This window comes from Megalobrama amblycephala, linkage group LG3 (assembly GCF_018812025.1).
Source record: "Megalobrama amblycephala isolate DHTTF-2021 linkage group LG3, ASM1881202v1, whole genome shotgun sequence".
Lineage (NCBI taxonomy): Eukaryota > Metazoa > Chordata > Actinopteri > Cypriniformes > Xenocyprididae > Megalobrama > Megalobrama amblycephala.
In genome coordinates, this window is record NC_063046.1 from 37792909 (window position 1) to 37816936 (window position 24028).

The 24028-nt window shown below is 36.2% G+C and overlaps 1 protein-coding gene across 49 annotated transcripts in view; it reads right to left on the reverse strand.

Moving 5' to 3' along the window:
* The window catches only part of LOC125263978 (receptor-type tyrosine-protein phosphatase delta), a 600442-nt gene that overhangs the window by 17260 nt on the left and 559154 nt on the right, over positions 1-24028 (reverse strand). For 20 of the 49 annotated variants that reach the window (XM_048183181.1, XM_048183182.1, XM_048183193.1 and 17 more), the window contains 8 exons: positions 22295-22309; positions 21963-22075; positions 18694-18735; positions 18161-18258; positions 11910-12033; positions 9371-9546; positions 7379-7498; positions 7144-7298 (listed from right to left, as the gene is read on the reverse strand). In XM_048183181.1, coding sequence (XP_048039138.1) covers positions 7144-7298; positions 7379-7498; positions 9371-9546; positions 11910-12033; positions 18161-18258; positions 18694-18735; positions 21963-22075; positions 22295-22309 — 843 coding nt within the window. The remainder of the gene's footprint in view (positions 1-7143; positions 7299-7378; positions 7499-9370; positions 9547-11909; positions 12034-18160; positions 18259-18693; positions 18736-21962; positions 22076-22294; positions 22310-24028) is intronic. The other 29 variants (XM_048183208.1, XM_048183207.1, XM_048183232.1 and 26 more) reach the window with 5 other exon arrangements.

The following is a 24028-nucleotide window of genomic DNA, read 5'->3' on the forward strand; positions in this document are numbered from 1 at the left end:
GTATCATTAGCAGATAAGGCAAACCCAGAATGCACTGCAACAAGCCTAAACCCATCCACTTATCCTTACAGACAATTTAGTGTCTCCAATAGACAACTGTCTTTGGATGTGGGGGAAACAACAGGGAAGAAGATGGACAAGCATAAATATACTACATAAATATACTTAATATGCAATCAGTACTAAAAAAAAAAAGTATCAATATAGTTCAAATCTAATTAAAACGGATTGTTTTACCAAAGATTATTTTTATGCTTCTCTTGTATGCTTCATGAGCTGAGCACTGGTTGTATGAATCATTGAGCTGCTGTACAAATCACTCACTGACAAGCTTTAATTTCAGACAAAAACTAAGAAGACAAAACAAGCATTAAAATAAGCAAATGAGATTTGCAAACATGAGATTTCATTTTCTTTTAAGAACCAGGAGTCTTAGGAAAGTGTGATTTCTAATAAAATCGAAAACTTCATGAGCATTTTTATGAATATACAGTACGTTTTTCTAGTTATGTCAAGCTGTAAAATATTTTAATGGGCAGAAATTGTGAGTAAAATATATCATTCAGTAAAATACCAAGAAGAAAAAAAAAAAAAATCTGATACAAGGTGCTAGTTGTCACACTAGGAGATTTCACAAGTTTCCTCTCAGTAAATAGTAGGTTTTAAGGTTGTCAAAAAAGGCAAAAATGTTCAAAAACGTTGTAGCAAGGTGTCAGGGTCTTGTCGTGTTTGTGTGAGTGTACGGCTTTGGGGTTGTAAGGTGTGTGGATCCTGACACTCTAGTCTTTGTTCAGTTTCAGTGTCGGGGTCCTGACATCAATGCTCTGTGGACTTCTGTCTGTCTTGTGTCTTGTTTTCTATTTGGGCACATGGCGGAAGTGCGTTTTTGTTTGTCTGCCATGTGCTCTTCTGTCAGTCTTGTCTTGTGTGTGTGTGAGTGAGAGAGAGCACATGGCTTCTGTCATGTTTGTTTTTGAAAAATGTTTTTGAAATATTACACCCCTTACCATAACCATGAGTTTCAACAGACTACTAACTACAGGTCAACCGATATTTCGCCAAGGCCAATATATTGGACGATATTTGGTAAGTTTGTTTGGCCGGTGTGTCAGAACTTTTATTTTGACAACGCTGAGAAAGTCAGTGCTTGAGCACACAGCACTCCCAGTTTACAGTATCTATTTAACAGATCTTCCTAATTTGTTATTACATAGAACTGTTAAACAAAGAAAGTAAATGGAATAATAATAAAAAAAAATATTACAGTGTTTGCTTTTATATTATTAGTAATAAAAAAAGCAAACACTATATTACTTTCTCATTTACCATCAGCATTCAGTCAGTCCGTATGGATAGGAGGAGAGATCAGCTGTTACTGGTCACACACGATTGACAAACTTTAAACCTTTGATTTCAAACTATGCTGCGCTATATTCAGTTGCCCACTGTCATATTCATGTCATTTTCAATTTGTGCTGTATGTAAAATTAGTATTACCTTGTCTTTAATTGAAAAATTATGATTCCCAGTACGCACCACAGTGTTTACTTTTTGTGAAAAATACTGTAATGGGATTACAGAATCAAGCAGTTGCCATATAAATTCTAAGTCTGATTATTTTACAGATTTATTTTTTATTCATTTTCAAAATATTTATAGCCTACCTATATTTATATACATATATCAACCATCACCCACTGTGCTCTCTAAGATATCAGCATCAGCCATCAAAAAAATCAATCAGTCGATCACCATGACTAATGCAACTAAACCAGGCCTTGTCTCTTTATTTTGCATATGCCTTGGGTGGGAATTACTTAAATGAGGAATATTGTGAAGTGTTCGTTCCCGGAAGAAAACTAAAGACAACATTCGAGGCGATTCAGGGAGTTCAGAAACAGTGTCACCCCCCTTTGTGCTTTTAACATTTCAGATCTTTTTCCTGCTCAAACAGCAACATTACACACTAAAGAAAGTTAAAGGCATAGTAGCATAATAGAAATCGGTTAAATAAACTAAAGAAACTGACTTAAAATAAAACTGCCCTGAAATATCCACTGATTTTGGCAAGGCTTCATTTTCCGTGGTGAAATTTGATGAGGGCGTGTTCTTGACAGGTTTCATGAGATTCACGCAAACATACTTTAGAAATCAGCGCTGTGTCTGATTTACCCCTCACAAACCCTCCGTCCGTCTCTTGGTCAGTGACCTCTGTGACATTCAATCATGCGACTGAATGGACTTTCTCTTTTGTTGCAATAACGGCTGACTGGCTGCGTGTCTGTGGTGACCCGTGGGTTACAGGTCACGGCGGTAAACGCCCGCTTTACAGCTAACACTGCTCACAGCGAGAGGACACGCATGGCTATCAGCATCGATTCGCAAGATTTCACGAAAGCATTGTAAGCGTATGCAATCTGAATTTTCATTCTGTGCCGGGCAAATCGTTTAACAGCGATAAATGCCTCCAGTGCGGTTAATTACCCACAAGAGCTTTTGTTTTGCCTGACAAACAGCACATATAATCTCCTGCCCACACGTTAGCGTGTCACATGCAAAGCTTAAAACTTTCTCTGCTCTTCCCGAAGGATGCGTCAACTTTCTGACACTAGCCACGAAATGAAAGAATGAGGTTTTTTAATGGTCAGGCGAGAGCTCGCGGAGGGGGACGGTGTTTTAGAAAGGATTAACGTCTCGCTGTCGAGCTGTTATCTGATCTGAGCCGAAAGGAATTCAAAGTCTCCATCCCAATGAATGATATTAATTCCTGTATTCAGCACGCAAGCCAGCCAGAGAAAAGAGGGGAAATAAGGATTTTTTCAATTTCAAGCGCTCCGCTGGGAGCTCTAATTAACTGCCGTATGTGTTATTTTTAAGGGTTTACTAATCCTTGTTTTCTATCTGGCAGTTTTCCGATGGAAGCTCGTGGCTTGCTTTTTTTTGCATGCCTCTCGCTGCCTGATGTATTTGTGCTGCTTTCGCTTAGAGGGGAATTTAACAGATGGTTTCATATCTGGGTTTTCCATAAATGCAAGAGTGCCTCATGTTGTGCCATGCACTAAAATCATGTTTCTTTGTACAGAGACACACAGGCGAAGTGTGTGTTTAAAACTTGAGACCAAGAATGGGACTAAACCATATATATATATATATATATATATATATATATATATATATATATATATATATATATATATATATATATATATATGCGATTAATCGCATACAAAATAAAAGTTTGAGTTTGCATAATATATGTGTGAGTACTGTGTGTTATTAATATGTATAAATACACAAATTAATGTATAGAAGAGAAATATGTTATTTATGTTATATATAATATAAATTATATACAAATATAAATAAATACATATACTTGTAAATATTTCTCAAATATATACATGGATGTCTTTGTATTTATATATACATAATAATTACACAAAGTTCACCCACATATATTAGGGAAACTCAAACTTTTATTTTGTATGCGATTAATAACGATTAATCATTTGACATCCCTAATATATATATATATATATATATATATATATATATATATATATATATATATATATACACACATATGACCAATATCACACTCGTAGCCGTGCGATATGACTGTATATCAGCACGGCTGTGATTCGAGGCCACAGGCCACAAGTGCCGTAGGTAATCACAGCCATATCGCACGGCTACGAGTGTGATATTGCATTTATACAACAGTTCGACGGCACAAGTGTGTAAATAAATAAGAACAACAACGGAGTGTCTTTAAAAACCTCTTTTGTGCAGCACTACTTCCTTCCGCCACGGATTCAAATCTCAAGTTGACAGTTTGACCAAGCCTCCGTTACTAATTCGAAAACATCACTTTAGAACTAGTAACGAAGGAACGCTGAGCCGCTTCATTGAAAACTCATTGAATTTTGTACAGTATTGAGAGAGAGAGAGAGAGATCGCCTGAGTGAGTAGGCATATTACCTGTCTGATATATTGCATAACATTCATTCTTCAAGTCGATGTCCATAATATTACAATGTGTGCGGAATTATTAGGCAAGTTGATTTTCTGATCATATTTTTTTCCAAGCACATTTTACCAATTCTAAACCACATTAATCTTAATAACTACTGTTAATATTGTATTCAATAATTTATAAGTGATATATAATTGTTCATGAAGGCTGGAAATTAAAAATGCCTCATATTCAGGTGTGCATAATTATCTTCCAGAATCTGGCAGTAAGGTGTGGGAGTTCACTTTTAGTCCATCTCTTATCCCGAAATGTCCGTCTTGCAGATATGGACTAAAAATGATCTTCCAAAACTTACTGCCAGATTCTGGAAGATGAATTCTTCAAACAGTGGTACAAGAGGATGTGGTGTTGGTCCTTCAGGAGTCACTCTCAAGCTGTCTGTCTATAAGGCCTATAAAAACCCAGTCTTCATGTATTTTATAACACTTCAGCTTGTGATTCTTATTAAGTGCGGGTCATTTTTTAGGATTCTTTAGCTAACCTAAGTCTCTGAGATCCTAACAACTTGCACTTCTGGCGACTCCAGGTAGGTTTCAGTACTGGGAAATGGTGGCGCTGGAGACTAAAGAGTTCCTGATGCTTTCACACTTAATTCTTCACCTTAATTCTTAATTCTTTTGCAGTTAACACGTGTCTTTTCTTCTCCAGCAGTTTTTGTATGACTTCACTGACCCAATGAGCATTTTGCTGTCCATTGGTCATGCTTTAACTTTGCAATTTCTAGTATTGTATTAGTATTGCGTCCTTCTCATGAGCATTTATTAATTTTTGACTTTTCAGTCTGAGTTAAATCTCTTTTTTGGCTCATTTTGCCTGTAATAGCAAACCTGCCTAATAATTCTGCACACCTGAATATAAGGCATTTTTCATTTCCAGCCTTCATGAACAATTATATATCACTTATAAATGATTAAATACAATATTAATAGTAGTTATTAAGATTGATGTGGTTTGGAATTGGTAAAATGTGCTTAGAAAAAAAAAAATATGATCAGAAAAGCAAATTGCGTAATAATTCTGCACACAGTGTATATCCATTATAAAAGTCTGTTTGAATGTCTGCTGAGGAAAGCAATCTTGTATTTATCCCTTTTACAGCTAAGGGAATTTTCCATAACATACAGTGCTAAAACAACTTCCTTTGCAAAAGTTCCTTTCAATTTAAGTCTCTTGTGACTGACTCATTCACCTGTAAAGTTTTGCCGCCATCATCGGACTTATTTATATAAAATAATATTTATTGAACAAATCAACACAATTGTATAGTTCAGTCAAACGTAAAGCACTAGTGTGCCCGTGACGGTTGTCAAGTGTGCCGTGGATAATTACCAAATGCCAAAAAATAAATAAAATAAAATTAAAAAATAAAATAAAATAAAATAAAATAAAATAAAATAAAATAAAATAATAAAATGCTACACCTCGTATCTCTATATTTCCTAATTTAGTTTTTATTTTATTTAAAAAACAAACAAACAAACAACAACAAAAAAAAACAATGATATAGGTCACCCTTTACACTTGTATGTGGGTTTTACAAATATTTAACGAATGAAAAGGATTTTAAAGAGCTTGTGCCAAAACCTCGTAACTCCATTGGATCCTCAAACTGTCAATCAAACCTCATAAATCCGCCTCTCCTCGTGAATAAAGTGCGCACGCAGTTTGGTCATCTCATCTGTGCAATGCAAAGGTAAATAAAGATCTGATGTTTGAAAAAAAAAATTGGAAAGCGTTTTCTTTACTCAAAAAACACCATGTCTATAAAGGGTAATGTTTTATGCATTTGAAGAGCGGAGAGCAGCTCTTCGTCTGATATGTCCCGTCTAGTTGTAGCCAATATGCTATATGCTATATAAAGGATGTAAGTTAATTATTATCATATTTAACATAGCACAATTCGACTTGCTCTGGAACAAATAATAGATTAATAATACCAAAGATTGCCCGTTTTATGTACTAAAATTGAATTATGTCTCATGTTTAACCACTATAAGAGCCAGCAGTAAATCCCAGAAGCGCTGGCCGAGATGAAGCTGTTCTCGGCGCTTACACAAGCACTGAACGGCCGCTAACGCCCTGGAGCTTGCATCTCCGAAAACGTCTAAACAAATTGTATAATAGGCACTATAAGTAAATGCGAGTCACATATTTCAGGTCTAAACAACTACATTCACGCCTAAAAAACTGGTACAACAAATGTAGTATTCGCAAAAATTACGTTGGATTTGCTCGTCCGCCATGACGGTCACTTGACCGGAGTGATACAAACGGTGAAAATATCGCACGGCTATCAGCCAATCAGATTCGAGAACCAGACAGCATTGTTGTATAAATATATATATATATATATATATATATATATATATATATTATTTTTTTTTTTTTTTTTTTTTTCAGTGCATTAATATGGGTTACACCACCTGTGAGACATATGCTAACTTCTGTAAGATATGCCTAATGTTTGCTTGAGTTGTTCAGTGTTTTACATAAAACTCAAAGCTTAGCAGATAAATAGTGGCCAAAAAAAAAAAATCTGGATTTGGAAACACTACCATTCCAATGATTTTGAGAAAAAAAAAAAAAAAAATGCAGCCTTCTTCTACTCATAAAGGCTGTATTTATTTGATCAAAAATACAGTAAAAACAGATAAATATTATTACAATTTAAAATAACTGTCTGTTTTCTATGTGAATGTATTTTAAAATGTAATTTATTCCATTCTAATATGCTGATTTTAATATGCTCAATTAATAGAAAGTTGAAAAGAATATAGAATATAGTTGTAAAGAAATATAAATCTTTTATTATACATTATACATGCCTTTACTGGCACTTCTGATCAATTTAAGGCGCCCTTGCTAAAAAAAAAAACAAGTATTGTTTTTGTAAAAAAAAAAAAAAAAGATTCCAAATTTTTGAACGGTGAACAATAAAATATTTACATATTACCAACAACATATAATGCATATTACGTTCATTGTTGGAGTTTCATGATAATTTTCATTGTGCTATTAATAATATAAATATAAATAAAACACTTAATAATAATAATAATAATAATAATAATAATAATGTAAAACCATTAAAAAAGATCTTTCCAGACCTGCAATGCACCACCATTGGTCCAGCGTCTGGCGGGTTGCAGGATTTGACCCTGCGCAGGAAGGCCAGGAATGGCGTGGGATGTTCCGGGACGCCGTGATCCGGCCACGCCGTGAACTGGAACTGCCGCACCTCACGCTTCTCGCTGGATCCGTTCTGAATTCAAGAGTAAAACGCTCACAGCACAGATGAAATATTTCAGTTTTGGGTGAACGATCCCTGAAACACTCACATACCTTGTAAAGTGCAAACGTTCGAACGCAGTATGTCGCCAGCTCGACCGTGTCTAGCAGTGTGACCTGAATGAGTCCGTACGTCTCCGTCCCTCTGTTTGGCCAGTACTGGTCACACTTCACCTGCAAACACACACACATCTCCATCAAACCTGCATCATGTTAATTTAAAGCAAGAGAATAACTGCAGCGAGCAACACGATTCCCATTTCCTGCTGACAAGCGGATTTCTCAACACATGAGCAGGTTTCCATGAGCCTGACAGACGCTATAATTACTATCTCAAGCGCTCTGTCGCAATCACATTAAAGCTGGGCCCTTATTACCATTATAGATGTTGGTTGCATTGTGAGTCGCTATAAAAGAGCGTTGCATTACTGTATAGCAGCCGCCCTGTCAGGAGGAAAAGAATAAAAAAGACGGAAAACACGGTTACAAGAAGAAAATCGACATGCTTCACGTGTTCAGGTCCGTCTAAATGCAAACAAGAGCAGGATCTGAATGATTATATTGTGCTGATAACATATTCGTTAGGACATTGTTTAGCTGTGAATATCTTGATGCTGAGCTTATTAAAATGCATAGAAACGTTCCAGATGACCACATGACCGAAACCATGAGAGGCTGCACGTTACAGCCACGCAAAGAGCGCAGGAGAGCTGCTTTATGTGACCCTCCAGTCCATCTTTAAAGATTAGACCAGCAAGACAGAGCAGAAGCATCAGTCTATGGATTCATGCAAGGGAAAATTCACATCACAAAGAATAAAAAAATCAAAGAATGAATTTAAATTCTGCAGCTCATAATGGCAGCTGAAGATGACATGATGCTCTGTGTCTTGCCTTAGAGAAGAAATAAGAAGGAATCTGAGAAAACACACACACATACACACATCAATGGTGCAAATGAGGAACAGATGAAATTAAATGTGGGTAAAATCTGCAAAAATTGTGGATGACATGGATTGAAATATTAATTATACCAGCAATTGGTTTGACAAAAACGACAAAAGCTTTTAAACCTCTGTTTGAAAACAGCTCATTTTGCCATTAATTAACGTAATTTGTTAAAAATAATACTGTTATTATAATTATAGCTGTGTGCTTTTCACAAATAGGGTACAAAATAGGGCCAGAACAAACAGTCAGTAAAAAAAAAAAGATTCTTTACCATCAGAAAAACATCAGGAGGAGAAACAAAATATTATTTGAGCTGTTCAGTTTCTATTAATATGATGTTTACAATTTTTCTAACCCTGCTACCAAAGTTTAAGACTTACTGTTTAACACCCTGGTCTGTGTGATTGTCACTTATTTGCCAATAAATCGTAAATAAATATCAGTATTAAATAGAAAAAAAAACATAAAACATCATTATAAAGTACTTAATTTGTTAATTTATTTCCCATAAAAACATATACTCAGAATGTGCAACAGTTAAATGTTTTTGGTAATTAATATAAGTTAATAATTAATATTTCTTTACTCCAATTATTTGAATATCAATTTAACGTGTCAAAATTACGGCTTTGTTGTATCATTTTGAATTGTTAATTGAGAACTTAAAGCTATGTTTATTTTATGTGAGAAAATAGTTTATTAAACATTTATAATAGTTCTAAAAAAAAAAAAAAAAATCATGGGTCACCACACTGTACAATATTCACGACAAGATCCATTTATAAAAATTAATAATTATTAATTAAACTGTTTTACTGTTGTTGGTTCAAAAAATAAGCAATAAGCAAAAAAAAAAAAAAAAAAAAGTCTAAAAGCGACAAACAAAAATTGTAGTATGTGAGTATGTACTTTAAATAATGTTAAAATGTCATTAATTTATACACATCAGTTTTCCTTGTGAGACAGCAGTACGCTGCAGAAAGACTCCGCCCATGTGCTCTTCTGATTGATTTGTCACATCGCGTCGGGCATGAACAGACAATGGTGTAAGCCAATCAAATCATCATATGAGTAGTGATGTCACAGCAAATCATACCCTGGATCTTTCCTCCAGTTTGGTCATCATGATGATATTTGCACTCCGCTGCTCCCAGATCATACGCCAAAAATCGCCGAAGGTCTCCGGCAGCGCGCCTTGAGTGGCGATGTAGGCGTTCTGTTTGCGGTAACCGTCAATGTAGTTTGAATTGATGTAATCACTCCCTGGAATACCTGCAAAAACAACACAACATACAGAACACAGTGAGAACAAGACGACTACGAAACAATGTGTTTTTAGGACATGGCTACTTGGGTGCTAAAGTATTCTGCTTCAGTCTAGCTTTAAAACACAACCATTGTTTTTTCATGCACTGGTCGATTTTGAGATTTTGGTCTATTTTGCTTCCATAACATGTCTTCTTTCTAACTATTGGAAAAAACAGAAAAGAAAAAAAAAAATCCAAACTACACATTTAAGTGTTTAGTTTATAGCACTTAATATATTTGCATCTGTAGTTTTCATTTACAAATACATATCTTCAAATCTATTAGTTTTTTCTTCACCTCAGCAGCACTTACATACACCGAACTTTAACTCTAATATGTTAACAAAATCAAACAATCAAATAATTTTGACCCTGGCTTTCAGATTTCTGTTCTGGAAATGCATGCAAATTAATGCAAGTAGATAGTGTCTCGTTTGCAAATTTCAGAATAGCATTTTCTGAAAACTTGTAATACAGAACAATTGTCTTAATGTACTGTGATTAATCAACTGTAAGTATGGTGATATTTATTAGTTGTAATTCATATCTATTCACCTGTAAAAAAAAAAAAAAAAAAAAAAAAAAAAAAAAAAGATGCTCTAGATTGACTTTCATTTAGAGACATGTTGACTTTTTGTCATACATTTAGTTATCAAAAGAAAACCATTTAAAAACAAAACAGTTTCATGATAATGTTGCACATATTAGAATGACAGATCAGTGAGATTGTCAAACTTCAGATGGGAAGTTTCCGCAAAATGGCCCCAAATCTTCATTTCACATATACAGTGTGATTTCTGATGAGCAGACCTTCATTCTCCATTAGAAAAAAAATAAAACAGTGGAATAAATTGAATCTAAGTGAAAAAGTGTGAGAAATCTGAAGAAAACAGAGCAAGGCTTGATTTCTGCTGTTAAAGGGCTGACAGCGTGTCAATGCTGCAGCTCCAGCTCAGCTCACACATGCAGCGGAGAGATAAAACTCATCCCAGCGTTCCCTCGTCTGCCTTACGCCTCCTCTCACTCACTGTCTCTCCCTCTCTCTGTCTGTCTGTCTCTCTTCCATGTGAATTATTTCACTAAGAATTAAATAAATTAAAAACTCCATGTTTTTCATTTTCTCGTTCATTCTGTGACTGACAGGATAGAAAGACAATTAATCCTGCATTTCCTTCCTATTGTTGGAGACAAAAGAGGCCAAAATGACACGTAGATATCAAAAATTAGTATTGAACAGATATATGTGTGTGTGTGTGTGTACTAATAATATTAATAACTAAAATTAAAATGAAAACCGAAAAAATAAAAATAAATACTAAATATTATAATTAAAATATTAATACATACTGAACATTTAAGCAAATGCTATATATTAAAATTAAAATATTAATAAATACTATAATAGTATATAAAAATACTAAAACAACACTGACTAATAGAAAATGACAAAAAATACTAATTAAGAAAGTGATTTCTTGCAGCTTATAACAGTATCATGCACTCCATTGGAATCAACTGTACGCTGAGTCAATTATGTTCCATTAGCATTAGGATGCTGCTTTACACTGTAACTCCCTACATATGCAGTAAACATCAAGAGAGCTTACTAGGTTTAGGAACACAGCCATTATTTCTCCATCGTATGTCTCAGATTGCAGCTCCATCAGTGTTTGTGGTGTGTGAATGAAGCGGGTCTGAGTTTGATGTGGATTTTCTGCAGCAGTTCATCACACTATTTCATTTCTCATTGTGAAACACAAAGCGGGAGCATTTATCAGGGCTGGACACGGCGGATGGGCATTTATTTGTTTCATTGTTCGCTGGTTGAATGTGTTATTTGACACAGTTTGGAGGGAAATTAGATGTTTTATTTTGGGAATGATTTTTTAAATTTTTTTACGAGGAGAAAACATTCAATATGAATGTGTAATGCTGCTGTAGACACTGCAAAATTAGTTTCTTAATCAGTATTTTTGTCTTGTTTCCAATAAAATGATATGAACATCCTTAAAAAAAACAACAAAAAAAACAGCATAAAATATGAAGACCTGGGTTACTGTATATATCTTGAATTAAGTTTATTAAGTTTATTATTAAAATTAGTTTATTTTGTTTGTTTAAACATATAATTTGTACATTTATTCATTAATATATTTGTTAATTTGTAAGACATTTGTCATAACTTTTTCGTTAATTATTTTCATTTATAGTTATTTATAGTTTTGTGCATTAATTGTTGAATTTGTTCATTGATTTGACCAAAACAAGAGCATGAATAATTCTGAAATGCTACGATGATCAAAAACTAATAAGAAGAGTAGATCGTACCATCGATGGCGGAGAGCAGGACCCTGGAGTGATCGTAGGCGATGACGTTAGCGTATCTGTTCTTTGGTTTATTCACCTCCAGGTTTGAATGTTCCCATGTAAACTGCTGACCAGGATCAATTGACTAAGGAAAAAAATGAGAAAAACAGATTAATTAATGAGCACACATTAATTAGTCATCAGAGCAAAACAAAGTCACACTGATGCATTTCATTTGCACCCCACATATGCTAAACGTTGGCTGGACACAACATACTCTGAGTGCCTCACGACCAAAAATATCTATCTGAAATAGAAAGACGCATCCTGACCCACACGGTTATGATCAGCATTCAGAGTCTGTAAAAATAGAGTGGCGACTGTAACACGTCATATAACATGAACGTCATATAACAAAAATAAACGCTGGTGCTGGGCGGCGAAACGTGGGAAAATGCTTTATAACAAACTTCTTCTGTCCTACAGTATATAAACGACCAATGAATTACTGAGATTGTCATTGCAAAAGACATCAGTACACATTAATGAATGAATGAATGAATAAACAAATGAATGAATGATTAAACAAATGAACCAATGCATGAATTGACTAACATATGGACAATTCTATACAGAAATGAAGGAATAAAGGTGATTCTCTACAGAAACATTTTTTGATATACTACTTGAAAGTCTCCTCATATCCTGATAGCAATCACTATGTTAAACGGTGTAAGTGTATATATATATATATATATATATATATATATATATATATATATATATATATATATATCATCTGTGGAAGGCATAGGTCCATAAAATGTTCATCCAATCATTATATTCGGTCTGAATTAAATAATACGATGTCCTATCAGCCTAAATGTATGTTTTTACATACCCTTGCGCACACTGTTCATGCAGACTTACTTCATCAGCGCATTTCATGCTATGCGTAGTACAGACAGACATCAGTCACGGAGCACCACAAACAAACAGCCACCTTTTACGGTTCTTCCAAAACAACAAGCTTATGCTACGTTTACACCATAACTACCGTAATTAAGAGATGGCAACCCGTGACGTTCTAACCAGAGCTGTTCACGTCCTCAGACTCGGAATTATGCATTTCCATGTCAACAGTATCAACACTGAAATGAATCTGCAGCAGTTAGGTACAAGCTCTCTAAGTTGTTAACATTCATTATTATTGTAATGTTATGTTCTTTGAGATATGAGGTAGTTTAATGCCATCTCTTGTGGCGCTTTGCTGAGAGCAGTGGCTTTGGAGGCGTGGCTTTGGAGATGCTCTGAAGGGAGGGTGGGATGTTATGATTTGAAAGCTAGCTCACTATTGCTAGTCTCTATGAAACTGTCCTATTGCACCTTTAATGCAAAAACGAATGAATGCATATATCTATTTGAATGAAATAATTCTAAATAATTAATGTAAAGATTTATGACAAATGTCTAACAAGTTAAATTAATAATTTAAATTAAAGAAGTTAAATAGATGTATGAAAGCATATATAATCCACATATGGGTGAATAAATTAAAGTGATGAATAAATGAATGGAGGAAATGAACAAAAAAGAGAATGAATGAATGAATTAATTAATTAAATTCATTATTAATGTACAAATTAATATTGAACAGAAAGAAAGAAAGAAAGAAAGAAAGAAAGAAAGAAAGAAAGAAAGAAAGAAAGAAAGAAAGAAAAAGCATTTATAATCCATTTATAGGCAAATAAATTAACGAAAAATTAATGGATAAAATGAACTGACAAAAATAGAAAATGGATGAATGAATGAATGAATGAATGAATGAATGAATGAATGAACTAACAGAATAATGAATCAATGTACAAATTAATTTAACAAATGCATGAATGGACAAATGAATAAAAAACATAAATTAATGTACAGAAAGAAAGAAAGAAAGAAAGAAAGAAAATATATATATATAAAATCCATTTACTAGCAAATTAATTAAATTATGAAATGAAATGACAAAAAATATATAGGAATGAACAAAGGACCGAATGAATAAATGAACAGATTAATGAATCAATGTAAAAAATTAATTTAACAAATGCAGGAATGTACAAATGAATGAACACACTAATAAATTAATGCACAGAAAGAAAGAAAGAAAGAAAGAAAGAAAGAAAGAAAGAAAGAAAGAAAGAAAGAAAGAAAGAAAGAAAGAAAGAAAGAAAATCCATTTACAGGCAGATTAATTCATTATCGGGAAAAAATGAATGGATGAAATGAAATGACAAAAACAAAATATAGGAATGAACAAAGGACCAAATGAATGAATGAATGAACAGATTAATGAATAAATGTACAAATTAATTGGTCCCACTTTATATTAAGTGGCCTTAACTACTATGTACTTACATCAAAAAATAAGTACAATGTACTTATTGGGTTCATATTGAATTGCAAAACACATTTGCAGCTATTGAGGTGGATACGGGTAAGGTTAGGGAAAGCTTTGGTGGTATGGGTAGGTTTAAGGGTAGGGGTAAGGGTTAAGGGATGGGTCAACAGTGTAATTATAAATGTAATTACAGAAATTAATTACAGATGTAATTACATGCAGGTGTTTTAAAATATAAGTACAATGTAGAAACATGTATGTACACAATAAGTGCATTGTATCAAATGATTAATTTAAATGTAAGTACATAGTAATTAAGGCCACTTAATATAAAGTGGGTCCAATTAATTTAACAAATGCATGAATGGACAAATGAATAAACACAATAAATTAATGCAAAGAAAGAAAGAAAGAAAGAAAGAAAGAAAGAAAGAAAGAAAGAAAGAATATATAATCCATTTCAGCAAATTAATTCATTATCAAAAAATAAAAATGAATAAATGAAATGACAAAAAAAATATAGGATTGAACAAAGGACCAAATGAATGAATGAATGAATGAATAGTTTACACACTGCAGTCCATCTCCACATCTCCACATATAAATCTTTCTGCAGTGATGCTCCTCTATACATTTCGTCAGGAAGTCACACGATTGAAGGTTTCAGTACTGAGCATTAAAAACAGGTGTCGGTATGAAAGCCCTGGAGAACGCGGGATGAGTCTGCCAGTGAAAGAGCTTTTGTGCACAATATGACCTCAGCGTCAGTCTTATGTGCAGTTTGCAATTTTTTCCCATTTACTTTAATAATGAAATTATTCAGTCTCCGCAGTGTCTTTTGAAAATGAAAAGATGATACGCATCTGCCTGCGAGCCAGCTCTCCGCGTTGACAAATTTCAAATTACAGTTTTCAGAGGAGCGTTGAATGAATGAAAATTGGTCCCGTAAGCGTAGAGGGGAAAGTAATGTCTTCATGCCTTGAATAGATTTTAAAGGATCACACAGAGATGTGCTCCCTTTCAAACGGCGCTTTTGTCCACTGATGTGCCCTTTCAAACGAGAGCAGACGACTGCAAACAAATCGCAGCCCCACTTGGACAAATTACACTCCAAAATAGCAAAACGATAAACGCTCTGAGATTGTCAATAGTCAAAGCAGATATTTCACATTCGCAGTCTGAGTTTGGCTGTTGAGAGAAGTGGAGAACGCTGCTGTTTTAGCAGTAAAGTGCTCGTGCTTGTTTGTGTAACCTCTACAATAAGCAAACGGGGCCCAATATGAAAAACCGTAAATTGACAGTGGTGCTATTTTTCTGCCAGGGCGAGTCGCCGCGCTGCACCATAAAGCGTCACTAAAGATGACAAATCTCCAGTTAAGCCGCGTCATTCTGCCCAGATCTTTTGAAACATTGCTTGTGAACTTGCCCGCTTCATTGTGCTGCTGAAATTACTTTCCGTGCCCATGCAAAACCACCCCAGAATGACAATCCCGTGTGTTTTAGCTCAGCTCTGGCAGTCGTCTTGGCGGAGCTCCACGTCTGACCTCATGCTCAGTAACCGCAGACTGAGGGGCCTGAAAAGAGTGACGAACCCTCGCTCTCACAGCCCTGCTCTGCTCAAATAACAACCCATCAGGAAAAAAAACAGAGTATAATGTTTTGGCCCTGTGATCTCAATGACATGTCTCTCCCAACTAGATAACAAGATTACACCGAGAAACATCCTACCTGACCTTTCCTATGCTGGCACGTTAAATGACAGCTGATAGGCGGCGGGAGATACGGATGGGAAATGTTTCATTGTGGTTGGCGGGGAGCTGTGAGCGTGACCGATACGATCGTGTTTTTGAGCGCCGAACGTTCATCAGGTCAAAACCAAATAGTGGTGGTCCATCTGAATGCTACACCTGCACACAACACATGGTGTGCAGGAACGCTTTCCAGAGCGTTGCTAGGGCGTTTCTTATCAAATCAGTGTGAGTAACAGTGACAGCAATGCTTGACCTTAAAACTACCAATAATAATGTTGAAAATCATTCAATTTGTTGTTTTGAAGCCTTTCAAATAATAACATTTCAAATAATCTCAAATAAATCTGGGATTCAAATATTACTTTTTTTTTTTTTTTTTTTGAATACTGCAAAACAAACAAACAAAATCATGCTTGAGAACATGATCATCTGTTTTTGTTCATGTAGTTGCTTCTGTTAATAAAACTACACACACAAAATACTCAGACATTCTCAAATTCATGTTCATTTTCAAATTATGCTGATAATATCATTTTCATTACCATTAGAACAATGCTAAACAGAAGCTTTTTATCCAGTGGTTTTCAACTAATGGGCCTCACCACACCTCCATGGTGGCCACAAGATGGCTTAAATGGTTTAAAATAAGTCAAAACAAGGTTGAAAATTAAATATAACAGATAAACATTAAGATGTAAACTTGCATCATATTTCTTATTTTAACTTAAAGGGATAGTTCACAAAAAATGTTACCAGTCGATGGTAGCCATTGACTTCCATAGTAGTAAAAAAAAAATACAAAAAGTCAATGGCTACCACCAACTGTCTGGTTACAAACATTCTTTAAAATATATTCTTTTGTGTTCATCAGAAGAAAGAAACTCATACAGTTTTGGGACAACATGAGTCCAAAATGCCATTTTTTTAATTTTTAGGTGAACTATCTCTTTAACAACTGCTACTTTTTAGAATCAGGGTTCTAACATATGTTATCATAGAAACAGCTATTTGTGGGCAAATATATACATACAGTTTGTTATATACAGTATATATATCAGGGATGCAAACAGGTAAGGGAAAAAAAAAAAGATGAGAACATTGTGTGGGGCAGGGGCATGCTCCGCACAGAAATTTTTTTTTTAAAGATATTTGCTCATTTGTAGTTACTTTTAGGGATTTTATATCCTAAATAATCATTACCTTATATGTCTAAAACTGTATTTTTAACTTATTGTTGCAACATTTTACCAAAATTAACAATTGGTCAAAATCTCATGTTATAAAAGATGAAGTGCTATGCAGGCAATTTAAGAGAATATTGGCTGATTAGACAGCAATACTGAGCAAAAATGCAAACTGTTTGCCCTCTCTCTCTTCACCGTTCCCACATCTCAGACCACAAATACATTAAAAACCATGTCTATAAATGGTAATATTTTAAGTAAAGAGTAAAAGAAACACTGTACAATACTTATACTTAAGTTCACAAGTACCCTTGTAAGTACCCTTCACAAGTACCCTTGTAACAGGGTACTTACCCACCCCCCACCCCTCATAAAAAATAAATAAATAAATAAATAAATAAATAAATGTGTGTGTGTGTGTATATAAACTGTAATCACAAAGGATTAAAAAAGTCATGTAAATTAGTTGGTAATAAAATGAGAAGCTATTGCAACCTATGGAATTATCTAAAAAATATATACATATTTTATTTATTATTTTATTATATTACCACTCCTACGCTCTTAAAAATGAAATGGTTTCATGAAGAACCTTTAACATCCTTTCCAGTGCAAAAAGGTTCTTAAAAATGGGAAAAGTTCTTTAGATTATTAAAATTGTTGACTGAAAGGTTCTTCAGGGAACCAAAAATGGTTCTTCTGTCATCACTGCAAAAAAAAAAAAGAAAGAAAGAAAAAAAGAAAGACATTTTTTTTTTATTTATTTTTTTTATGAAGCTTTATTTTAATAGTGTAGTTCCTGTAAATAAAGAAAAGTCTGAAAACTTTACCATTACAGCAGAAAATACCAGAAATATTATCTTTGATAATGGGTGGCCTTGGAATCAAAAAGGTTGAGAACAAAAACAGCTTTTTTTCCCTGTAGAAAGTAATACAAAAGCTGATGATTACCTCATATTCCTGCGAAAACTTCAAGTTGTCATTTGCTTTCAGGCGCTCGATATGATCAGCCAGCTCCATGACCGGAATGGGAGGGTGACTGGCCATCCCTGCAGACAGAAGACAAACAAAGAGTCCTGATGTAAGTGCTAGTGAATCTGGGTGCACACCGAGAGATGAGCGTTATAGAGGATGGAGAATGTGAGGTTTTTATTTGGCCTGTATGATTGGACGAAGCAGCCACATGCTTGAAGAAAATGGACACAAAAGCCGCACAGAGCATTCCTAATGTAGAGAAGAATGTTATTCGTCCGCAAACGTTAACATGGTGAAAAGATGAAATAGAGAAGAACATTAGGGGCTGGATATTAAAGTTTGAGCCGGCCATGAGTCTAAAGGATGCGACATATCAAACCCCGCCTCCTGCGCTGGCGTGAGGCAAAGCGGTGTGAGGTGATGAACGCATAAATAAATGAGACAATCAAGAGAGCAATTGTAGGAAATGAACAGACACAGTGGCATATGTAGAAACAAGAACGACTAACTTGACAAATGGAGGTTACTGGGGTAAACCGATGTGGCTGAACCTGCAAAGGAAAAGGGGACGGGGATAAATCATACTAGCTGACGTTAAAACAAGCAAATGTGGTGATCGGTCACTATCAGAACTAAAAAGAGGCAGTAGAAACACAGTCTGAAATGACAATAGACAGTTCGCAAACAACGCTTCAACTTTATCTCTAAGTTTGTTTGTTAGTAAAAACAAATTCACGCATGCCAATGGCTAACATACGACAAGCATGCGGAAATGAGGATAACAAGTTCGGAAGAGGAACCAAGAAAAAGAAAAAAAAAAAAATGTCAAAACAAACAAACAAATGTAACAAGGAGAAAGAAGATGGCGTGCACGTTTATCATGCGCATGTTTGTTGTTCTCTTCAGTAACGAAAGCGCGTGTCAGTGAGAATAAGAGTTTGTGTTTGCACTGCAGAGGATGCTTTTGAATAGTCGAGGAGCAGAAGCTGCTCTCTGATAACCGGTTTGCATAACAACAGCCTGCGTGCCACAGAAAAAGAGTCCGTACGCTTGGACGTGGCGCTGCGGTTCTTTCATCTCTGGGCTGATAGAAGAGGGCATTAGCTAATGGAGGCAGCAGGAGAGAGCTGCCATCCACCGCCTCTCAAGACCCATTACCAGCCGCGGTGACAATGAAACTGCCATTCGGAGAAACGCGTCGGAGCGACATCAAGCACCCTCAAGATGAAAATTGAGATGGGGGGGAGGGGGTGACCGCACGATGGCATCAAGGGTTTGAAGAGAGGAGGGCTAATGCAGAGGCCATTCTCACTGAAGAGAGGGATCTTCAGCTGTCGAGAGCCTGCGTTAGGCTGCCTGAGGGGAAAATGGAGGATGCAAACCTTCTCTAAGAGGCTGTTTGTGAAAGAGGGGCATGAGTCCACTAATAAAGAGCTGCTGAGAGGATTGAGTGCATGGAACATCGCTCTTGAAACCATGTTGCAATGCAAACCCCGCACGTGAATACTGTATGAGTCTTGCCATGTTTGTGTCGTAGATGAATATCAAACTGAACACCGGCTGCGGTACATGGATGGGAATCAAGTTAATGATTTTGGATTGTTAACAACTTTTTATATGGCACTTGATGAATTGTTCAAGAAGAAAACCAAGCTTGAACCAGCTTGATGTGGTTGACTGGTCTCACTTTAGCTAGTCTAACCCTGTTGATGAGCCCAAGAGCACTGAATGGTCCTAAATCAAAGACCAGCTAAACACAGGCTGACCCTAACAGATGTTCATCAAGATGTTGACCTTGCAACACTTCCCGCATTCATCAGTCATGTTTATGTCCTTTCAAACACGATGTGTGCATGTATGTGCCTTGTGCATGTGTGTGCCTTGATTCCCCCACAGAATATACAATAACCAATGGAGCTTTTAAGGGTTTTGATTAGCAACAAATGACAATCCTCAGAATAAACTCACTAGCTATGCTTACATCCACCCAAATAATCCATTTATAATTGGATTGAGGAAATCTGATTGAAGAAAATTAGTAAAAATTCCTTGTGAGCTATTATGAATTGTGTTGGGAACTGAGTTTTTGGGGTTGGCTGGTTGGTCTCCCAAGCCCCTTTAAAACCATCAAAACAGACCAGCCTGACTAGTGGAAAAAAGCTTGTTAGCAAGCTAACATCAGCAAATGCTGGTCTAAGCTGTTTTTATCCAAAAGGTGAACTGTTTCCCTCCAGTCCATATGTCTTGCTCTTGCAGTCCAGCTGTTTCTGACAGACAGACAGATGGACTCAGTTCAGTGTGTTTAGAGCTAGTCTCACTGGCACTAGGTTCTCCTCTGAGAAACTAATGGAGCAACTGTTGTCACCGCTGTTCTGCCCCTCAGAAAATAAATCTATAGGTCTTCACGGCTGGCTGGTTTAGAACCGAGTGCACTTCACCTTGTTCACCAAGGTCAGGAGGGAGCAGCCCGCTCAACAATTCCCAGATTCCTCTACGACTCGTTCACACTCCACTGATTTCAAGCACAATGGCCTGCCTACATGTGTGTGTATGTGTGTCTTGTTTCACCAACAGAATATACAATCACCAACAGAGGTTATATTGAATATATATCTCCATGGTCTTCTTACGCTGGCTTCAGTTAGCGACAGGCATTGCTCTTCAGGTAAACTGAGCTGCTATGAATGTGTTGCGAGGAGTTCTTGGGTCAGCTGTAAAGCTGCAATTCCTGAGTCCAGAGGGATTTCCTGCCCTTTTGTCTGTCCTAAAGCCACCTGTTCTGTGCGTTTGTGAGCACTCAGCCTGGTTCCTCGAGAGGTCTGCTCTCTATTCTTGGCTCCATATGGCTAACAGACCCTCGCATTACACCTTTAATATGCTGAGCAAAACAAGAGAACAGCTTTGACCTTTCTACTCTGTTTGTGTCCACAGATTCATTTAAGACTGTGTTTCTGAATGACACTGAGGCGCCAACAAGCTGACCAATGTGACACCAACATAACCGAGACAGTATCTCTGCTCCCAAAACCTGTGAGCTGCCTTGTTGTCTACTGATTTGATGTATTCTACATATGCAGCACCACACAATTAGATATTATCTTGCTGATAAGCTAGAGACATACAGAAATATCAGGTAAAACAGACCGTGTATTCTCTCATTTTTTTCAGCTTGTCGCAATGCATTCTGTAAAGGCGAAATGCAATGCTCCCATACATTTTGGTGAAATGCAATGCTGCAATTTTAGTGAAGCAACACATGCATTACTGCAGGCCTTTTGAGCAGCTTTCAAGTCTGGACTGAACCAGTGACATCATCCAAAATGCTGCCTAGGTAGGCAGCTCACTATGTTTTGAAACAGAGCTAATGTGTTTTAGACCAGTGGTTCCCAACCTTGATCCTGGAGTTCCCCAAAACTGCACATTTTGTTAGTCTCACTAATCAAAAATAACTCATTAGCTTGTTAATTGTTAGAGACACTCAATCCTTAAATAAGCATGTCAGATAAGGGAGGCATCCAAAATTGAATTGTGGGTACCAGGGTTGGGAAGCACTGCTCTGGACTATCATGCTCCTCATGATTCAAGATTCAAGATATATATATATTCAAGACATATATATATACACATATTACTTCACTTTCTATTTTATACTTCAGTTCCAGGAAAAATAGTAGGAATCAAAACTTTTTGTTAAAGCTTCCTAGGACACTATGTTTCAAACTAGAGGAGTTGGTTTATGGTTTGTGTTTGATTTGTGTTTGTGTTAAGCAGCAGTTACCTGGAGTCTGAAAGTTCAGACGGCGTAACTCTACGGGGTCGGTGGGGTGATGGGAAGGCATTTCTTTACCACTGGGCAGACTGCCTTTCCTTGCCTCTGACTCTGCCCTTTTCCTGGAAAAAAAATAAATAAAAAATAATAATAAAAAAAAATATATGTATATACTTAAAGACAAAATGAACTGTGCTTGGACTGTCAAAGCAGCACTGCAAGTGGTCAAGCAAATACGCTTTTGATCAAAATTGAAATGAGACGCGTCCTAGTGTTCAGTGCACTCGACTGTGCCATGACCACTGCATGTGTCTCAGGTACAGCTTTTCTAATGCTCTTACCTGTCAGGTTGACTGCTCCAGTGAAAGCGGCAGGAGGGGAGAACAGAGGTTAGTATGCAAGACAAACACAGAACTCCTCATCAGTTCTGCTGATATTCAGAGGGGTTTTGCATTTGTTCATTTTCATCGGATACGTTGTGGTAAGACATACATCCTCTGTGCCACTGATCCTAACTAAATCTGGTGTGAGAAAAAAAGTCTTTATCTCACATAGTCTTGTTTCTCATTTAATTTTGTTTTTTGAATTGTGCCAACAGGACTTTGGGTCACGAAAGAGGCTCTTAGTTCAAAATAGTTTGAGAAGCCCTGATCTATCTGATGAGCAAAACTAATTTATAAAATGAATAATGAATATACACTACTGTTCAATAGTTTGGGGTCAGTAAGATTTTTAATGTAGCATCATGACTCCTGTCTTCAGTGTCACATGATCCTTGCGAAATTATTCCAATATGCTGATTTTTTTTTTTTTTTCTTTTTCTTTTTTTTTCTGGAGAACACAATACTTTTATAAATATTCATTGATAAATGGAATGAGTTGAAATCACAGCATTTATTTGAAATATATATTTTTTTGTAATATTATAAATGTCTTCACTGTCACTTTTGATCATTTTAATGTTCTTGCTAAAGTAAAGTGTTAATTTCTTGGAAAAAAAATAAAATAAAAAAATAATAATATATACACACACATATATATATATATATATATATATATATATATATATATATATATATATATATATATATATATATATCACTGATCAGGCATAACATTATGACCACCTTCCTAATATTGTGTTGGTCCCACTTTTGCTGCCAAAACAGCCCTGACCCGTCAAGGCATGGACTCCACTAGACCCCTGAAGGTGTGCTGTGGTATCTGGCACCAAGATGTTAGCAGAAAAACCATTATGTCCTGTAAGTTGCGAGGTGCGGCCTCCATGGATTGGATTTCCGACTTCATTGGATTGCGATCTGGGGAATTTGGAGGCCAAGTTAACACCTCAAACTCGTTGTTGTGCTCCTCAAACCATTCCTGAACCATTTTTGCTTTGTGGCAAGGTGCATTATCCTGCTGAAAGAGGCCACAGCCACCAGGAAATGGAAACCGTTTCCATGGAAGGGTGTACATGGTCTGCAACAATGCTTAGGTAGGTGGTACGTGTCAAAATAACATCCACATGGATGGCAGGACCCAAGGTTTCCCAGCAGAACATTTCCCCTCAGCAAAAAAATTGCCGCCAGCTTGCTTTCTTCCCATAGTGCATCCTGGTGTCATGTGTTTCCCAGGTAAGCGACACACACGCACCCGGCCATCCATGTGCCATAAAAGAAAACGTGATTCATCAGGCCAGACCACCTTCTTTCATTGCTCCGTGGTCCAGTTATGATGCTCATGTGCTGGTGCGTTGGTGCTTTCAGCAGTGGACAGGGGCCAGCATGGGCACCTTGACTGGTCTGCGGCTATGCAGCCCCATACGCAATAAAATGTGATGCACTGTGTATTCTGACACTTTTCTATCAGAACCAGCATTAACTCCTTGAGCAATTTGAGCTACAGTAGCTTGTCTGTTAGATCGGACCACACGGGCCAGCCTTCGCTCCTCACGTGCATAAATGAGCCTTGGCTGCTCATGACCCTGTCACCGGTTCACCACTGTTCCTTCCTTGGACCATTTTTGATAGATATTGACCACTGCAGACTGGGAACACCCCACAAGAGCTCCATTT